The 19,015-nt window shown below is 38.2% G+C and overlaps 1 protein-coding gene across 2 annotated transcripts in view; it reads left to right on the plus strand.

The window, feature by feature from the left end:
• ENTPD7 (ectonucleoside triphosphate diphosphohydrolase 7) overlaps positions 1 to 19,015 on the plus strand; it is a 39,390-nt gene that overhangs the window by 5,064 nt on the left and 15,311 nt on the right. For both annotated transcript variants that reach the window (XM_027596851.2, XM_027596852.2), the window contains 5 exons: positions 8,891 to 9,096; positions 9,349 to 9,499; positions 13,332 to 13,435; positions 15,751 to 15,807; positions 18,518 to 18,651. In XM_027596851.2, the coding sequence (XP_027452652.1) occupies positions 8,891 to 9,096; positions 9,349 to 9,499; positions 13,332 to 13,435; positions 15,751 to 15,807; positions 18,518 to 18,651 (652 nt within the window). The remainder of the gene's footprint in view (positions 1 to 8,890; positions 9,097 to 9,348; positions 9,500 to 13,331; positions 13,436 to 15,750; positions 15,808 to 18,517; positions 18,652 to 19,015) is intronic.

Genomic DNA, 19,015 nt, shown 5'->3' on the forward strand with positions numbered 1-19,015 from the left:
TTTATTTATTTATTTGACAGAGACAGAGACAGCGAGAGCAGGAACACAAGCAGGGGGAGTGGGAGAGGGAGAAGCAGGCCTCCCGCGGAGCAGGGAGCCTGATGTGGGACTCGATCCCAGGACCCTGAGATCATGACCTGAGCCGAAGGCAGACGCTTAACGACTGAGCCACCCAGGCGCACTGTGCCTGTGTGGTTATCTTACCAAAAGTCCTGATACCCTGTAATGCTCTGAGCAGCCAGCAGCCATATAGCCTAGAGCTTCTGTTCTTTAATGAAAGGTTATGTGCATATTGCTACAAATTGCTATATATCATTACATTTCACTCATGGCAGCCCCTGTGAGTCATTTCAGAAGCAAACATTCATTGAGAGCTTGCTGTGTGCTTGACACTGTTGTAGATACTAAGGTACAAAGATGAATAAAACGTGGCTTGTGAACTCATAGAGTTCATAAGCTAGTTAGGGAGGCTGATGTGAAGGAAGAATTATTTCCCAATGAGATAATAGTTTATATGTATATCTATGTAGAATCAGGAACTGTACACAGTCAAGAAGGAGGAACAAAGTTAAGAATCAGAAATTAATCAGAAGAGGCCTATGAGTAACTGAAGTCTATAGCATTAAGTTTATGAACTAAAAGTACATGTACTTTACTGATAAGATAGTCTTTCCCACAGAACCTGTTTGCTTTTTATTTTTTTAAGATTTTATTTATTTGAGAGAGAGAGAGACAGAGATAGTGAGAGAGCACGAGCGGGGAGGAGAGAGAGAAGCAGGCTCCCTCTGAGCAGGGAATCCGACGTGGGGCTTGATCCTAGGACCCTGGGATCATGGCCTGAGCTGAAGGCATACACTTAACCAACTGAGCCACCAGGCGCCCCATGTTTGCTTTTATTTTATACACTGTGTTAATTAGCTTGTTTTTGTCTTGTCTCAGAACACACCAGATAAACAGCAAATTAGACGGTGGTAGTAGGAAGGGTATGCTGGTCATTAGATATGGGCACACTGATAACAATTGTCAATGAATAATGTGCTGGCATCTTGACAGTGAGGCAGGAGAGAGTCTTTTATTTGAAATAATCTTGATTTTTCTGTTCTCTAATTCCATTTTCTGCCCTGTAGATATATATCGAAGATAATGGGTGGCATTATCTGCATTTAAAATATTCCTTCCAGAATTTTTTTTCTTCCTGGTTGCTGCTGTTGCTTAATACTGGCGAGCACTAGCTGATGACAAGACGATTAAGCAAATAATTAGGAACTGATGGAAATACTTTAGTTCAATAGCTTATAAAAAAATAGGACAAGTGCTTATTGTTGTGATTTTTATATTATACACATATAATATAGTCATATTTTTCCAACTTAAATTGTTCCAGTTTGCATGATGAAATTGTGTCAGTAGTTTATATTGAAAAAAATATTTTAATTTGAATTATTTTCAGTCATTGATGGAACTTAGCATATTTCTTCTGAGGCGATGTGACCCAGGATTTTAGAAGCCTGCATGAGGGTTTGCCCTCTGTAGTTTCAAAACTGAAGAGTTGTATTTGTTTGTTGATTATGAACATGTACCCACATTGCTGCAGGAAGGAGAAAGCAGGTTTGCATCAGAACTAGAATTTAAGAAAAGATAAATTTAGAGAGTGATGGGTATCAGTAAGGATACAATCCAGAGCTGTTTTTAATAGACTTTATTTTTTAGAGCAGTTTTAGGTTCACAGCTAAATTGAGCAGAAGTACAGAGGTTTCCCAGATACCCTCTACCCATACACGCATAGCAAAGCTATTTTTAAGAATAATTTTTCTTAGATGTGTGTTTTAATCAACTCTTTATCTGTCATGTGCCATGTAAGTAGTGCTCCAACAACTTCATCAGACTTAATACATATTTTATGTTTATTCATTCGTCTATTCACTTTTTCAACAAATATTATTATCTACACTATGGTATCCAATAGGGTAGCCGCTTGCCACAGTGGCTATTTAAGTTTAAATTAATTAAAATAAAATAAAATCAGTTCCTCACTTGCACTAGTCACGTTTCAGCAGCTTACTGGCCACATGTGGCTAGTTGCTATCCTCTTGGACAGATGGGGAATATTTTCATCATAGCAGAAAGTTCTGTTGGAAAGTTTTAGCCCTAGGTAAATTGTTAAAAATTTATTAATAATTTGTAGCATAAGGGGCACTTTTAGCATGTATATATAATATAGAGTGCAAGACAAATGGTAAATTGTTCTTACTTAAATGTTGTATATATTCAGTGCATTTCTTCTAAACCTTAATCGTTAGTATTATTCACTTTTTTGTAGCCTCACTACTGTCTTCATTAGAGAAGAAATTTTTGTCTGGTTGACTATTGTTCTGAAGAATGTCTTTGGTAGCTGTTGAAAGGTGGTGCCAGGGCTTCTGGGTGGCTCAGTCAGTTAAGCATCCAACTCTTGATTTCGGCTCAGGTCATTATCTCAGGGTCATGAGGTTGAGCCCCAAGTCAGGCACTGCACTGGGCGTGGAGCCTGCTTAAGATTTTCTCTCTCCCTCTCCTTCTGCTCCTCCCCCTCCCAAAAGAAAGGCGGTGCCTTCATGTTCCTTTGTCATCTGTGTATAACTGTGAATGAGAGGTTCTGCGTCAGCAGTGGGCTCAGTACCAGCCTTCCTTAGGAGTTTCAATTCTGTTTAAAGCAAGTTAAAAAGAGACATTACTTTTGGTTAGGATAAAAATGACAGACTTTAAGGTATGCAGATGAAGTTAAGGCTTCTTATGTATAAAAGAACAATTCAGAAATTTTTCCTGGTGAAATTGAAGGCATTTGCTTGCATTCTTTGCCATTTTTTCATTTATTCACTTACTTGTTCTTTAATGGTGTTTATAGTGTTTATAAGCAGAGCTTTAAATTATAAATGCTCCTGACTGCTCTGATTAATCTTGTTAGGAGATAAGCAGTAACCTTCAAGATGCTTTCCTGCTCATGTATTATTATCATCAGTTATGCACAGCTACTTTCCCTCTAATTTCATTATATTTGGTTCTGAGCCTTGGATGGAGTTGAAAGAGTATGATGACATTCAGCAAAATGGTAGCTCCATACTGATAGGGGTTGCTTTAATGGACTTTTGGCGTGTTGCTGAGTTCTGTTTGAACTCTAGAAGTGGTATAATTAGTGTTGATTGTAAGCTAGGTAATGGTTTGGTCAGTTACTGCCCTAATGCTCTTAATGTTTTCAGGGTAATGGCAGTGAAAGCCACTATCTTCCAGTTCTACCTTAGGTGATGTATTTGTGAGTAATTTTCTTTTCATTGACCCAGCAGTGATTAGAGGGAAATCAGGTTTCTCAAATAGAAACAGTGTGTGCATGTATGTAGGGGGTTAAATATGTGTGATAGTGAATCACATCTCTCCCGGGAAAGCAGATGTGAGGGATTCCAAAGCTTTTGGAACTTTTCTCTTGGACTTTAGGTCCTCTCTAGGGATTAATTTAGTGTAATATCAGCAAAGCAGGAGAGTCCAGCAATGCAGGTAATTGATCATGATGGCTAAGGCCAGGACTGCAAATCACAAACGAAAACATCCAAGAAAGGACCATTGATCCATTCAAGTCAGGAGCCTGGACAGAGGAAGACCTTCAGGTGTTTGCAAAGTATAAGAAGCCTGATTAGATCATTAGAAGTCAGAGTTTCAGAAAGAGGTGATACTATCACTTCCCAAAGGGGAAAATTGTTCTTCCGTTACTCATTTGTATGCATGATGAGACAAATGGAGGCTTCCTGCTGACTGCAACCATTGAGCAAGACTCAAATGGGAAGTGTAACATAAATGCTGTCTGGTCCTAGCTTTTTCCCTTCTGTTCAAAGGTCAGCTGACTTTTTCTGCCAGTGCACACATGGCTTTGAAAAGCCATTGGAACTTTCTAAGGAGACCAATTGTGTATGTATAGCTGGACAGCTAACAAAGACATAGAGGAGTTAACCACAAATGCACAGCTCTTGTATTGTGAGCCCTAGGACCGAACCAGTCGGTATTGGTTGATACATATGAGAGAAATGTGAGGAACACTGTGACAGTTTGGGGATCCTGAAGATACGGTGTTTGCGCTTGAGAAGGGCAGAGGCGGAACAAACAAATATGAAAGAAGGCTCAGGGGCTCAAACTGGAATATAAACAAACTGCTTAAAGGGAATAACGACACTCCACATTTTAAAACAGAAGGAGGACGCCTTTTCAAATCATTGTGAATATTACAAGAGTTGGCATTGTTGAGTGGAGGCTTTTTAAGAACTGGGAAGCCACGTCAAAGAAAGGAAGGGGGAGAGATAGGTAGAGAAGCAGATGGATGTTCCAGAGAGAAAGAAGGTCACATTAGAGCAGTGGTTGTCAAAGTGTTTACTGACCCTTGTGAGTTCCTGAGACCCTTTCATGGGGTTTGTGAGGTCAAAATTAGGTCAAAACTGTTTTCATAATACCTACTAAGATGTTATTTGCTCTTTTTTTAATTGCTAAGAAACACATAACATAAAATTTACCATCTCAACCACTTTTAAGTATACAGTTCAGTAGTGTTAACTATATTCCCATTGTTATTCAACCAATCTCCAGAAGTTATTCATCTTGCAAATCTGAATTCTGTGCCCATTGAACAACAGCTCCCCTTTTTTCCCTCCCCACGCCAACCCCTGGTAGCTACTCTTCTGTTTTCTCTTTTGATGAATATGGCTGTTTTACTCTCATACAGTATTTGTCTTTCTGTGACTGGCTTGTTTTACTTAGCATGATATCCTCAAGGTTCACCGATATTGTAGCATATGACTAAGTTTCCTTCTCTCTTAAGGCTGAATAATATTCCATTTTATGTATACACCACATTTTGTTCATCTGTCCGTGGATATTTATGTTGCTTCTACCTCTTGGCTATTGTGATGTTTCTTTGCCCTTTTCACTGAGTTGACATTTATACTAGTGATGCAAAGCAACGGGTAGGTAAAACTGCAGGTGCCTTAGTACAAATCAAGATGGAGGCACCAAATTATACTATTAGTTATTGTAGTCATCATTGTCACATAGTTGTAATGGGGAATTCCATTTAAGAATATCTTTTTCATGTTTTGTGTGACAAAATTGGAAATACGTATTAAGTACTTCTGATGCACACTGGAGTTTTCTTGAGGAAAAGCCCTTAGGCAATTGGGTTATGAACTGCTTTTATCATGGAATATTATTTTTACTTGAAAGAATGACTGCCAGAAAAGCTGTGGTATTCAGACTTGGGTATTTCATAGATATTTTCTTGAAAATGAATGAAGTAAAAGCCTATCACTTTAAGGAAAACAACTATCAGTGTTCATCGTCAATGATAAAATTTGAGCTTTCATTTGAAAATTAGCAGTTTGGAAAGTCTGTATCTGCTACTCTGAGTTTGCTAGCTTCTCAATACATAAATGATTTTTTTGATAATATTGGTAGTGATACTAATGAATGTGTGGGTAGGTTTTTTTTTAATATTGAAGAATGAAATGTGTCAATGTTGGGAAGATTTGTATGGTTCAGTGAACCAGTATTTTCCAGTATAGGATGTTACAAAATTATGCAGGGATAAAAGCCATTCAAAGTGCAAGATAGACCAATGGTTAACTTTACAGAGTATGAAACATTCTTAGATAGGGTTTTAGATTTCACTTTGCAACTAACCTTTAAGAAACTTCACTTGTTGAGTTTTAGTGTAGTATTAAAGAAGAACATGCACAGCGATCTAAGTGGGCTCTTAAAATATTCCCTTTTGCAATAACATGTCTCCGTGAAGCTGGATTTTTTTCAAATACTTCAACCAAAACAACATATTGAACAGATTGAATACAGAGGCAAATATGAGAATCTAGCTGTCTTCTATTAATCTACACACAAAAGAGATCTGCAAAACTGTAAGACAGTGCTGCTCTTCTGGTTTTTTTTTTGTTTTGTTTTAGAAACTAGTTATTTTTATAAAATATATGTAATGAGTTTATTGTTATATCTGAATTAATAAATACTAAAAATATTCTGTTTTATTTTCTAACATGGTAAATATAAATAGATGTAACCCACATATACAAAAAAAGCTCTTTTGGATCCAATACTTTTTAAAAATATAAAGGGTCTTGAGCCCCAGATGTTTGAGAACCAATGAACTGGGGAAAAGTTATTCATTAAGCAGCAGGGAGTGGGATCCAGAATCTAGTGAGAAAAGTAGAGGGGAAGGTTTTCAGAAAGGGAAAGCGAGAAAGATATGTGAAGTATGTGAAGGAGAAAGATTGCTCTGATGAGAAATGAAAAGTCAGTTTGGGCGAGAGATGGCTTATCTTGCCTGTGGCATCCTGTGAGGTCAGTATTTGCACAAGTTCTATAACTTGAACCCAGATGTCTTCCCAGGTCATGTGATAGCAATGAGCTGTTATGAGTTGATTTGTGGATTATAAGCCCAGTTCACCCCAGTCATTTGATTAGAATGGGTAAGTATGTGGTGAACAGAGTCTTTGGGACTGCAAATTGACTAGAGTGTAACAGATTTGTACCACCTGCCTCATTTCCCATAACTCACTCTGATATCAGATCCAGAAAAAAGTTCTGCCTGACCCTATCCTATGTAATAATTTACAGCATTATATTGGAGCTCAAATACATGTTCTTCCCTTATTTTGTACTGTAGGAAAGGTACTTAGCTCTACTTTTTTCTTTCCAATCTGTTTCTACACGCTCATCTATTCATCAAGTTTGCTTTTCTGTCCAGAGTAGGGAACTTTGTGGTCTGCATAGCAATGTGAAATCACCAGTAAACGTGGGCTAGATTGTCCTGAGGGGTGAGACATGTGGCTTATTGTCTGATCAGAGGTGGATTTCCTACAGAGCTAATGATACCTACACATCAAGGCCCCAAACATATGTGGACTCCTTTCATATTTGTAATGTTGAATCTTTCTTAAAAAAGAATGCCCCTCTCCCCAATGGCACTAGCTTCAGGCTTCACAGAACCTAGTTCTGAGGGGTTCTGTGTAAGGGTCTAGGGGATCTAGGAATTAGCCTAAATACGGTTTTGGGTGACTAGGGCAGATATAAGGAAGGTTGTTTAGCTGTGATACTTGAAAAAATTCACAGCTTTGCTTTCAGAGCATTTATTCAACTATTAGCTCAACCTATAGTAATACTTAATCAAATTTAAAGGAATTTACAAGACTTTTTTTTTTTTTTTTTAAAGATTCCATCCATTCATCTGACATAGAGAGACACAGCGAGAGAGGGAACATAAGCAGGGGGAGTGGGAGAGGGAGAAGCAGGCTTCCTGCTGAGCAGGGAGCCCGATGTGGGGCTCGATCCCAGGACCCTGGGATCATGACCTGAGCCGAAGGCAGACGCTTAACGACTGAGCCACCCAGGCGCCCCTACATCTGTCTGCCATGCACTATGTATTCTTAGCACTGAGAAACAGCTCTTTTTCCATATAATCTCAAAGCCGTTCTCACTGGGCTCCTCTTCAAGTGAAGCCTTTGGAGAGGAGTCAGCAATGTTTGTACTTTTCAGACCCTCGGGTTCTGAGTGAACTTTAATGTTTATTAAAGCCTCAGAGCTCAGGAGCATTTTAGCATTTTACCAACTCTCAGCCACCTTTTCTTCTGGACTCTTCAGCTCTTTTCTCCAGAGTCTTCTACTATTTGCTCTCTCAGTGCTCATCACATAACAACAAGAGCAGTGGCAACAAAGCACGGTGCTAACCTCTCTGAGGGCAGAGACTCCATACCCTTATCTTACAGATGAGAAAATAGTCTCAGAGAAGTTAGGTAACTTGCTAAAGATCATATAGCATAGAAAGTGCTAGAGCTGAGACTCAAACCTTGGTGTTTTGATGGTAACATCTTTACTTGTTTCATCTTTCTGCTGTCAGCCAAATAAATATCTTGTAATGAGAATCTGGAAAAATCCCAACATAAAGTACAGATGTCCTGGGGCTTAGAAGCTTTTTTGATTTTGTTTTTGTTTTTTTTTTAAAGCAGTATAATGTTTTATTTTTTTAAACTGGGTGTTGGGTACAGAGGCATTGTTTTATTGTTATTATTTATACATACTTTATAAACATTCTTTTTATGACTAAAAAATACTTTAAAAAATTGTGGAGAAGAGGGGCGCCTGGGTGGCTCAGTCGTTGAGTGTCTGCCTTCGGCTCAGGTCGAGCCCCACATCGGGCTCCCTGCTCGGTGGGAAGCCTGCTTCTCCCTCTCCCACTCCCCCTGCTTATGTTCCCTCTCTCGCTGTGTCTCTCTCTGTCAAATAAATGAAATCTTAAAAAAAAAAAAAGATTGTAGAGAAGAGTATTGTATTTATGAGATACATTTTTACTAATGCAAGTCTAGCAATAAAAAATACAAAATAAAAAGCCCCATACATTTTTACCACCTAGAAACACATATTAAGTGAAAATCATTCCAAAGTATTCTTTATATACAGAAAGGATAGATAGAAGGGAAATTATTAGGATTCATTTAGTTAACTAGTGTGTGTAACAAACTGCCCTGAATCTTAGTGGCTTATAACAACAAAACCCAGTTATTTACGCAGGCCTAGAAGTTCTTTAAAGTTGGTAAAAGATTTGGTTCCCCAGCCAGTTTCAGAACTGCCCCCAAACATGGAGGAATCTTTTAGTTCTCTGATTCCAGTGGCCTCTAGGCGAACAAACTAGCTCTTGCCTCATATATATACATCAGTAACTATGGTCAGTGTTGTTTCATTCCTTAAGATGTGTGATTCCATGTGGCTGGCACATATAGGCAGTTAATGAAGACTCATGAACAAATGAATTAAAGTAGTGGTGCCTTTGTGGACCTGGATGCTTGATACCAGTATCTCTTTTCACCTGGCTTAGGTATTTGGCTCGAGTAGGGGAGCTTGAAGCAACTGACACTGAAGACCTGACTCTAAATTATGGCCTTGTTGTGGACTGTGGCAGCAGTGGCTCCCGGATTTTTGTTTATTTCTGGCCAAGACATAATGGCAACCCCCATGATTTGCTGGACATCAAACAGATGAGAGACCGCAACAGCCAACCAGTCGTTAAAAAAATTAAGCCAGGTACTAATCAGAGTATATTTTGTTGTCAATCTCTTTTTATCTGTTGCAGGCATGAGAGAAGAGAGAAGAGGGAGAAGGAAAGCTACCCCCCATTTTTTCCTTGAGATTCTGGATAATGGGAGGGCTATCTCATTCGTTGGTGCTCCCATCCTCGCAAATAAATAGCGTTTAGGACCTTAAGCAGAACTTTATGGAGAATCAGTCTTCTGAGTCAATGTGATCTGCTTTTTAAAGTGTCTTGTCTTACTTAAGGAATCTCTGCAATGGCAGACACCCCAGAACATGCCAGTGATTACCTTCGTCCTCTGCTGAGCTTTGCTGCTGCCCATGTGCCTGTGAAGAAGCACAAGGAGACACCCCTTTACATCCTATGCACAGCAGGCATGCGGCTTCTCCCTGAGAGGTGAGATGTAGGGTCCAAAAAACACGGGCAAATGGGTGGCACAAGAGTTGCAAGCCTGACTCTATGGCATTTTTCTCTGTAGTTCCCTCGTCTGAAGGTGGGCTGTGGACATACCACACAGAGTTGACAGGTGGCACTAAAAGACTCGTAGCTCAAAAGAGAGCAGAGCCACCCCTGCATGTCATTACTTCACAATCCGTTTTTCAGAGCTTCATGTCGTTTGCTTCTTTGGGGTCGATATCTATGTGAGATGGCTGTAATGATTGTTAGTTCTGATTGAGAAGCAATGGTGATGGTGATAAATCTGGATCACTAGATGGGGAGCATAGTCAGAAGTGTTGTAGGAGGTTCATCTGAGTGACCAGGTACCTGGAGGCCAGTAGGAAAGGCTCTGGTAGGAATGCTGCTCTGTCTGTCACTGCCTGGCTCCCTGGTGATAGTTGGTGCTGCTTGCCAAGCTCAGTCTCCATTGCTTTAGACCAGTTTTTTCAACCCCAACCAGTCCAGTGTCCACTTGACCTTGGTAGTTTAGCCCAGTATCTTGCCACCTGATCCCTCTTCTTTCTCTGGAAGAAGAGGAGGAAGAGGCAGTGGCTATATGTAGGTCACACCCCTTCTTGTTTGTGATGTCTCCCCTTCGTTACCTCCCTGAGCCCTCCACACTTACTATGGTCATGGGGTGGCAGTGAGCTCCCTTAACCTTAGAATTCATCCTTCTGGAATGTTCAAAGTCTCATAGGCATCAGGTATTTTTTATTAGCTTAAATATTTTTTCTTGGTAAATAACAGTAACCTTTCCCAGAAAGTTTTATTTTGTATTCTTGGCCAGCAACAACAAAAACCTCAGCCATGCATGTAGGGCTTCATGCTACTTATGCCAGATGTGCCAGATAACATATGTCCACAGTTTTTTCAGTGGACTTCTTTCCTTCTGTTTAAACACATGGTTACTGGTTTACTATCTAGGCTACTGTTGAGAAGGAGATTATTTTATATAGCCCTTTGTGGAAATGAGAGATCTTCTAGCCCCTTATTTTTCCATATATCTTGACCTTTAAAAATTTTTTTTGTTTTTATTTTTAAAACCAAATTTTAAAATATTATAGCTGCATTAAAGGAATCTTAAAAGTAAAAAAAAAAAAAAAAAACACCCAAAATACATATTCCTACTGCCCTATCGAAAGTGTTTCATCTTGTCACATTCCCTTCTCTCTGTACATCTATATGTAGTTTCTACAAAGTTGTAACCATACTGCGCATGCAATTTAGGAGTTTTAGTTTTGACATAAGTAATATTCACATAGTTCAAAATTTAGAAATCCTGGGAAGAGTATAGGTGACGTAGGGATGCCACATCACAGGTCTGTGAGTGGTCTGCGGTCGGCACCAAGGAAGGCAGGGGATGGCCAGAGAAGAAGCTGACTCAGAAGTCAAAAAGACAGAGCCAACCAGGAGGTTGATGGTTTGGCCATGTTTTGTGGGTTGGAGCAAAAGAGGATTGTCTCATCTCCTGATGCCGCTCAGCACTGACTCTGTCAAAGAAGTTTCCATCCGGGCAAAACCCACTATGTAGCTCCATTCCATTTGTCTAAGATGTTCACTGTCTGCATGGAAGCTCTGAATATTAATATTTCTTTTATCTTAAGAATTTGTAAAGAGCTTGCCTTTTAACTTGTCTTCTGATCACCTCTTCTAATAATGCCTGGATCTCTCCTGGGCTTATGAAATCATTATTCCCAATTGAGGCAGCCGTAGTTGTTGACATAAATGCAACCATCACTGTAAGAACCTGTTTTGTATAATTAATGCTTTGCTAATTTATTAGCATTTGTGAGCAATATTCAAAATGGGTTCAAATCACCTGAACTATATTTTGAAATGTGTTAGCACTAGGTTTTATTTCTTTGCCAAAGACCTGAACTAACAATTTGTTTTACCTCATTTTCATTTTGTAATGGAAAAATCCTTAAAAAATTACAAAGATAGTACAAGGTGATATTTAAGGGAAGAAAAAACTTTTGTTATGGGAAATTTCAAACATCAAAAAAAAATAGAAGATCATGATGAATCCTTATTTTCTTACCACCCAGCTTCAACAATTGCCAACATTTTGCCACTAAAAGTTTTTTTTAATAAGAAACAATAATTGAATTTTAGACAATCCCATGCAGTACGTGAAGAACTTTTTTGTTTTATTGTTTAATATAAATTTGGATCATATTATATGTACTGTTTCATAACCTATTAGAACTCAGAATATATCAGACATCTTTTCAGGTCAATACATATAGATCTATATTGACCTCATTTCTTTTAACATCTGTCTAGTATCACATTGTATGGATATACCACAGATTATTTAACCAATACCTAATGATGTGCATTTAGGTTATTTTCACTTTTACATTGTTATAAATAGTGCTGCAATATTCTCTTTCTTTTTGTATTCTTATCTGATGATTTCCTTGCAATAAATTTCTACAAGTGTAATAGCTGGTCAAAGGTTAAGCACATTAAAAATGTGGATGCATAGTCCTGGATTGCTCTTAAAAAGATCATACCAGTAATTTATATTCCCAGCAGCAGTGTATGTTGGCGCCTGTTCTTCCATATCATCACCAAAACCAGCAAGCCCTCTTCTTTGGGTATTTTAGAAGCATATCCAATAGGGAGGGCAAAACAGTCCCTCTTGTTCCACATATTGCAAGAAATTAATATGTATAACAGTGAGCTTTTCGGGAAACTATATTTGACAGTATACTGGGAAATTATTACTTTTTTTTTTTAAAGATTTTATTTATTTATTTGACAGAGACACAGCGAGAGAGGAAACACAAGCAGGGGGAGTGGGAGAGGGAGAAGCAGTCTCTCCGCTGAGCAGGGAGCCCGATGCGGGGCTCGATCCCAGGACCCCAGGATCATGACCCGAGCCGAAGGCAGATACTTAACGGCTGAGCCACCCAGGCGCCCCTGGGAAATTATTACTTTAAATGTATTCTTCACTTTTAAGTTTTAACATTCTCCATTAAGTCATGCCGACAACTATCTGAGCCAATATTTTTGTAATGAGTAATTTGAAAAACCTTGGATAATTGCTCTTATTTTTAACTGTTTTCTCTAGATTCATATTATTACTTCTAGCTTTGTTTCTTTGCTTTTCTTTAATAACACTGATAACACAAAACTGTAGACGAGAAAACAACCCTAGATACTAAGACTCAAACTTTGTCCCCAAATTGTTATAACCTTTGGATTTTTATCCTGATCTGGGTTTTTCAAATGATATGATTTTTATAAAGAAAAAATCTCCAACCCTTGAAATATATAAAAGGAAATCAAAAAGTTCATTGTCAGCTTGTGTAAAGGATTGTTAAAAACTTGTGGACCTAACAGTGCTCATCGTGTGGTGATGTGAGGCGTTGTTTCTGTATTGTGTAAAATTTGAAGATGAGATTGTGTTCCTCAGTCTAACAGCTTCCCTTCACAATAGTTAGGAATCATGTAATTATGAAACCGTGCTTCCTGCCGCTTATACATATTCAGCCTGTGAGAGGCACAGAACCATGGTCTCATCTTTTAACGCTATTTGAATTGTAAAATTATAAAAAGGGAAAGTATTAATAGTACCATATTGCCATTTAAGTAGGAGGATGTCCTTTGGAGGCAGTTTAAACCTTTGAAATCAAAGGAGGTACCAAAAAGAAGCTGGGCTCAGCTGGTGGATGGGCTATATGAGCAGTGAGTCGTAACAAGTCTGAGTAGAAGGTCAAGTTGAAGCTAATTGTGAGAAGAGTGTTTAACGATTAATTTTAATGTATTTTTTTTCTTGCAGAAAGCAGCTGGCCATCTTGGCTGATCTAGTGAGAGATTTACCGCTGGAGTTTGACTTCCTCTTTTCCCAGTCTCAGGCAGAAGTGATCTCTGGGAAGCAGGAAGGTACTGGGCCTCGAGGGGCACACTGGTTTGGCTCCCAGCCAGCTGTGGCATAGTCTCTCTGGCGGGGGTTTAGGATAACTTTATATATTTGATTTTTATTTTTCTTCGAATAATTTTCTTAATTCTGTATAGTTTTTTTTTTTATTATTTGCATATTCTGTGTTGGTATCTGTTTTAGAATCTGCTTTTAGAGGGGAGGAGGGTGGGGGATGGAGTGACTGGGTGATGGACATTAAGGAGGGCATGTGATGCAATGAGCACTGGGTGTTACATATGACTGATGAATCACTGAACTCTGCCTCTGAAACTAATACTCTGTATGTTAATTGAATTTAAATTTTTAAAAAATGGAAAAAGAAGAATGCTGCTTCTAGAAGTCCTATGTTTATATTTGTTTTTAACTTTGTGCTAAGTACTATGTTTATAAGAATGTATTAGTATTTAGTGATGATTCCAAATGGATATTTGGTTAGTTAATGGTAGTTTTTAAAACATACATACTTCTCTGAGGTCTACTGAGTTTGCCAAATTCCAATGTAAAGTAAATTATTAAAGTAAGGGGAAACTTTAATTTTAGGGGGTGATCGGGATGATCACTACTTACTTTTCTTTGTTACAGGCTCTCCCTTTATTACATCTTACTGTGCAGTACTGATACTTCCCTAAAAGCTTGCACTTTGGGGGTAGAGTTGATTATGTGTTCTCATGTGGCCCAAATGTGGCCTGTATGACAAATTATGTTTCCATTTCTTGAAAAAGAGAAAATCCACGCATTCTATTTACAGCTCACATAAGGGAAAAGATTTACCTTTTTCTATTTCAGTATTGCATTTTTCAGCCCTAGAATTTTCATTTGATTCTTTTTTATATCCTATTTATTTGCTGAAACTGTCTATCTTCCATTCATGCTAGGACTGCTCTTATTTCTTGATTATATAGCTGCTTTAATATCTTTGACAATTCTGACATCTGTGTCTTCTTGGGATTGGTATCTTTTCCCTTATAAGTTGAGAATTTCCTAGTTCTTTTTATGCTAAGTAATTTTATATTGTATCCTGAACATTTTGAATATTACATTTTGAGACTCTGGGTCTTTTTTCGGTCATAAGGAGATTATTGATTGTTTGATTTAGCAGGGAGTTGACCTGGTTAGGTTTATGCCTCAAACTCTGACCTGCCTTCTGTTGGCTGTGATTCTGTTGATTCATTTTCAAAACCTTGGCACTGCAATTTGAATTTGTCCCATTTGTGTGATACCCAGTGGCCAATATAGAACCTGGGCATAGCCCATACAAAATGGGTTGTCTAGCCAGTAGTTCAGTTCTCAGAACCTTTGGTATATTGTTTAGAGTGAGATCCATGCATGTGTAGCTTAGATGTCAGCCCAGAAGTTGATATACTACTTTGTTCCTTACTCTCTGTAATCTCCCCAATACTTTCTGGTTCCCTGGGGCTTACTCCTCCAGTCAGAAAGCCGGGACTTTAATTTACCTGCTCTGCCCTGCATTTCCCATGATTGCATCTGTATCCAGGGCTAAATGGTAGAGGACAGAGGGAGAAAAATAAGCAATAGGGATTTTCCCCAACTCTTAAGGCTCCTCTAGTCAGAGAAAGGATTCGTATCCTTCCGAGTTTTAGTTACCTGCCCAACTTCTGCCTCTACCCCTGCAGGATTGCCTGATGTAGCGAACAAAATAAAGGGAAAAAAACTCAAGGGATTTTCCTCCATTCTTTCTGAGGCTTTGGAGTCCCTTTTAATGCTCCTTGGACCAGAAAGCAAAGTCTTGAATTTCTTTCTCTCCCCACCTGTGTATATCCTTTTGTGTTTCAAGCTGCTTTTGAGTCCAGGCCAGGCGATATCTGGGGAGAAAAATGGAGAATTCACTACCAGTCTGGTGGTACTTTAACTTCTGATCTCTGTCTCAGTGTGCCCGTTATCATTTCCTTTCAGAGGCCTCACAAATGTGCTCCATACATTCTGTCCAGAGTTTACATTTGTATTCAGTGGGGAGACAGGATGGAGTGTGCTTACTCCATCTTGCCCAGAACCAGAACTCCCAAGATTCACATTTTTTTACCATTTGTTTTTATACATTAATCCATAATCATCTGTAGGAAATTTAGACAATGCAAATCATTTTAAAGGGAAAAGCATCATAAGATAAGAGATTTTAAGTTCATACACTGAGAGTGTGGAATAAAATACTCTCATCACCTTTTTCTAAGGAAAGGAGGAAAAGAGCGGCCCTGGGAAGAGGTGTAGACATGGCATAGCAATAGAGAATTAAGCAAGGACTTTCATATTTCTTACTTAGGAGTTTATGCATGGATTGGAATCAACTTTGTTTTGGGAAGATTCGACCACGAGGATGGTGAGTAATGCTGTCATCTTACGAGAGTTCTAAGCGCTGAAGGTTTATGTTGTAACCTATCAGTAGAACATAAGTGCTATGTTTGAGTTGTTTTTCTTTCTTTCTTTAGCTTTTTAAAACTCTTTTAAGATGCTTCATTTTCCAGTCTTAATTTGCCTTTTTTTATTTCTTTTTAACTTTTTAATATGGGAAGTTGCAAACATTCACAGAAGTAGAGTAAATAATAAAATGAATCTCCATGAACCCAGTACCCAGATGCAACACTAATTAGTGATTGGCCAGTTTTTTTGCCCCACACTCCCTCCATACAGCACAGGGTTTTTTTTCCTATTGGATTTTTTAAAAAATATTTATTTATTTATTTTGAGAGAGAGTGAGTGAGAACTAGAGAGTGCGAGTGGGGAGAGGGGCAGAGGAAGAGAATCTCAAGCAGACTCCCCGCTGAGCGTGGAGCCCAACATGGGACTCAGTCTCAGGACCCATGGGATCATGACCTGAGCCAAAACCAAGAGTCAGATGCTTAACTGACTGAGCCACCCAGGTGCCCCTCCTATTGGATTTTTAAAAGCAGACCCCAGACATATCATTTTATCTTCATGTACTTCAGTGTATATCTCTCACCAATGAGGAGTTTCAAAACAAATGAAATATATGCAATGGCATTTTTAAACTTAAAAAAGTTAACAATTTCTAATATTATGTAACATCCATCTACCCAGGTAAAGACTTCCCTTATTGTCTCAAGAATATTTATTTGTAGTTGTCTTGTTAAAATTAGAATCTGATTGAGGATCACATGTTATGTTTGATGTTTGATTGATCAGTTTCTTACTCTAAAACCGTTTCCACCCTCCCACCTCTTTTCCTCAAATCATTCATTAAAAACAAAAACAAAACTGGATCACTTGATAGCATGAATTTGACACATTCTTGATTTGATTGACTGCATTTTTGTGGGGTCTGCAACATGCTTCTCATCCCGACAGAACCTTGATTACACAGACTTAATTCTTTCAGCAAGAATAAATCACAAATATTGGCGGTAAGTGTTTCCTACTACATCACATCAGGAGTTTTATAATGTCTGGTTGTCCCACTTTTAGTCATGTTAAGACTGATCAAGTATTCAGGAGTCAGGTATTGTCAGCCTGATCTAATCTATTATAAAAATTCCCCAGCCACTTTTCACTTAATGGTTATAGTAGCCAATTGTGATGATTGCTTAGATCCATTTTTTTTATTAGAGGTTGGAAAATGGTGATTTTTCTAATTCTTTCAGTTCTTCTGCAATAAATAAAACAAATATTGTTCTTTGCTTTTTAAGATTTATTAGAGAGAGAGAGAGAGAACAAGCAGAGGGAAGGGGCAGAGGGAGAGGGAGAAGCAGGTTCCTTCCTGAGCAGGGAGCCCGATGTGGGGCTCTATCCCAGGACCCTGGGATCATGACCTGAGCCAAAGGCAGATGCAACTGACTGAGCCACCCAGGCGCCCCAACAGCTTAGATTTTTATATAACAAAATTTTCTTCATTAACTAATTACCCTGAAATACAGTTCTTATTGGAAAGGCAAAATAAGTCCTTCATTCTTTCCTTTCATTTACCAAGTTTTTGAATAATGAGTTCATGTCCTAGCATGAAAAGGTTAAAGGTAACCAGTGAAGTTTTTTTTTCCAGTATCATTATGAATTTATAGATTTTAATGTGTTTGATGCATTTTAGTCCGTCACATCATTATTCTTTTCGGTGTTCAAATTATACCATCATTGGCCAGTAGGAGCACCTTTAAGTTGGCTCCTGTACCTTTTAACATCACAGTCTACATTTCCCTTGCTTTTTGGCACACTAAGGTATTCCATGCTCATCTTGTATTCTTTCTACCTTAGACCTAGCATCAGGTACTTTTTAAGGAGCCCTGGTTTCTTCTATTGAAAAATGATATTTAGTGACTGTGGATACCAGGGGAGCTCATTGCTCCTGGATTATCCTTGCTCCTAGGCCCTTTCAGTGAACAGAGCTAGAAAAAATGTATTTTTAGAAAGAGAAAACTCATGATTTCATAGTGATAGTTCCAATTCATACTTAAAATTAAAAGGTTATTGTTTAATATCTTTGATTTTGTACTTATATGTTTTTTCTTTTATGCCGATTATGTTTCTAAAGATATTAATATAAACATTTACTTTATTTCATAATATATGCTTAATTTACCAATAAAATCATTATCAATAAGACTACTGAAATGCAGTTTAAGATATCTATTTGCTTCTATTGTCATTAAGATACATTCTATAAGGGATACAGTAAAAATGCTAGGTTTTAAGTTACTGTTTTAAGTTATAAAAGAATTCTCTATAGGGGTGCCTGGGTGGCTCAGTTGTTAAGCGTCTGCCTTCAGCTCAGGTCATGATCCCAGGGTCCTGGGATCGAACCCTGCATCAGGCTCCCTGCTCAGTGGGAAGCCTGCTTCTCCCTCTTTAACTCCCCCTGCTTGTGTTCCCTCTCTCGCTGTGTCTCTCTCTGTCAAATAAATAAATAAAATCTTAAAAAAAATAAAGAATTCTCTATAATATATAGGTGATATCATTAGATTAATTTATTTCAGTTTGTTTTTCATTTTTTAAGGAATTTCTGTTCTGGTTTTTTTTTTTCCTTTTTGATTTAATTTTGTTTTTTAATTACTAGATCCTTTCTGTTCCCTTATTTATTTCAGAATCTGATGCCGAGGCTCCCCAGGAATTGGCAGCAGGGCGCAGAAGGACAGTAGGGATACTGGATATGGGAGGAGCCTCTCTTCAAATTGCTTATGAAGTTCCTACCTCAACCTCTGTCCTTCCTCCAAAACAGGTATTTTACCTTTTAGGGAAATTCAGTTGTGAGAAATGCCAGTATTTGAGAAGAAGGCCACTGTCTTTGGACTTAGACCAACTTGCCTGGGTCCAAATATTTGTTGAGATACTTGCTAGCTTATATTATCTTGGGCAGGTTACCTCTCTGAGCCTTAATTTCCTCATATATAAAATAAAAAGAGAATAATAATAGTTTCTACTTCATAAACTTGGGAGGATGAAATGACACCATGTGTGTAAAGCACTTTACAAACTTCCCAGTATGTGATAAGTGTTTAATAATTTTAGCAATTATAATTATACTCCCCGTCTCTTGGTCTGCCTGAAGATTAAACATAATACATATAAATCCCAGAGTACAG

The sequence above is a fragment of the Zalophus californianus genome, chromosome 15, assembly GCF_009762305.2.
Source record: "Zalophus californianus isolate mZalCal1 chromosome 15, mZalCal1.pri.v2, whole genome shotgun sequence".
NCBI lineage: Eukaryota > Metazoa > Chordata > Mammalia > Carnivora > Otariidae > Zalophus > Zalophus californianus.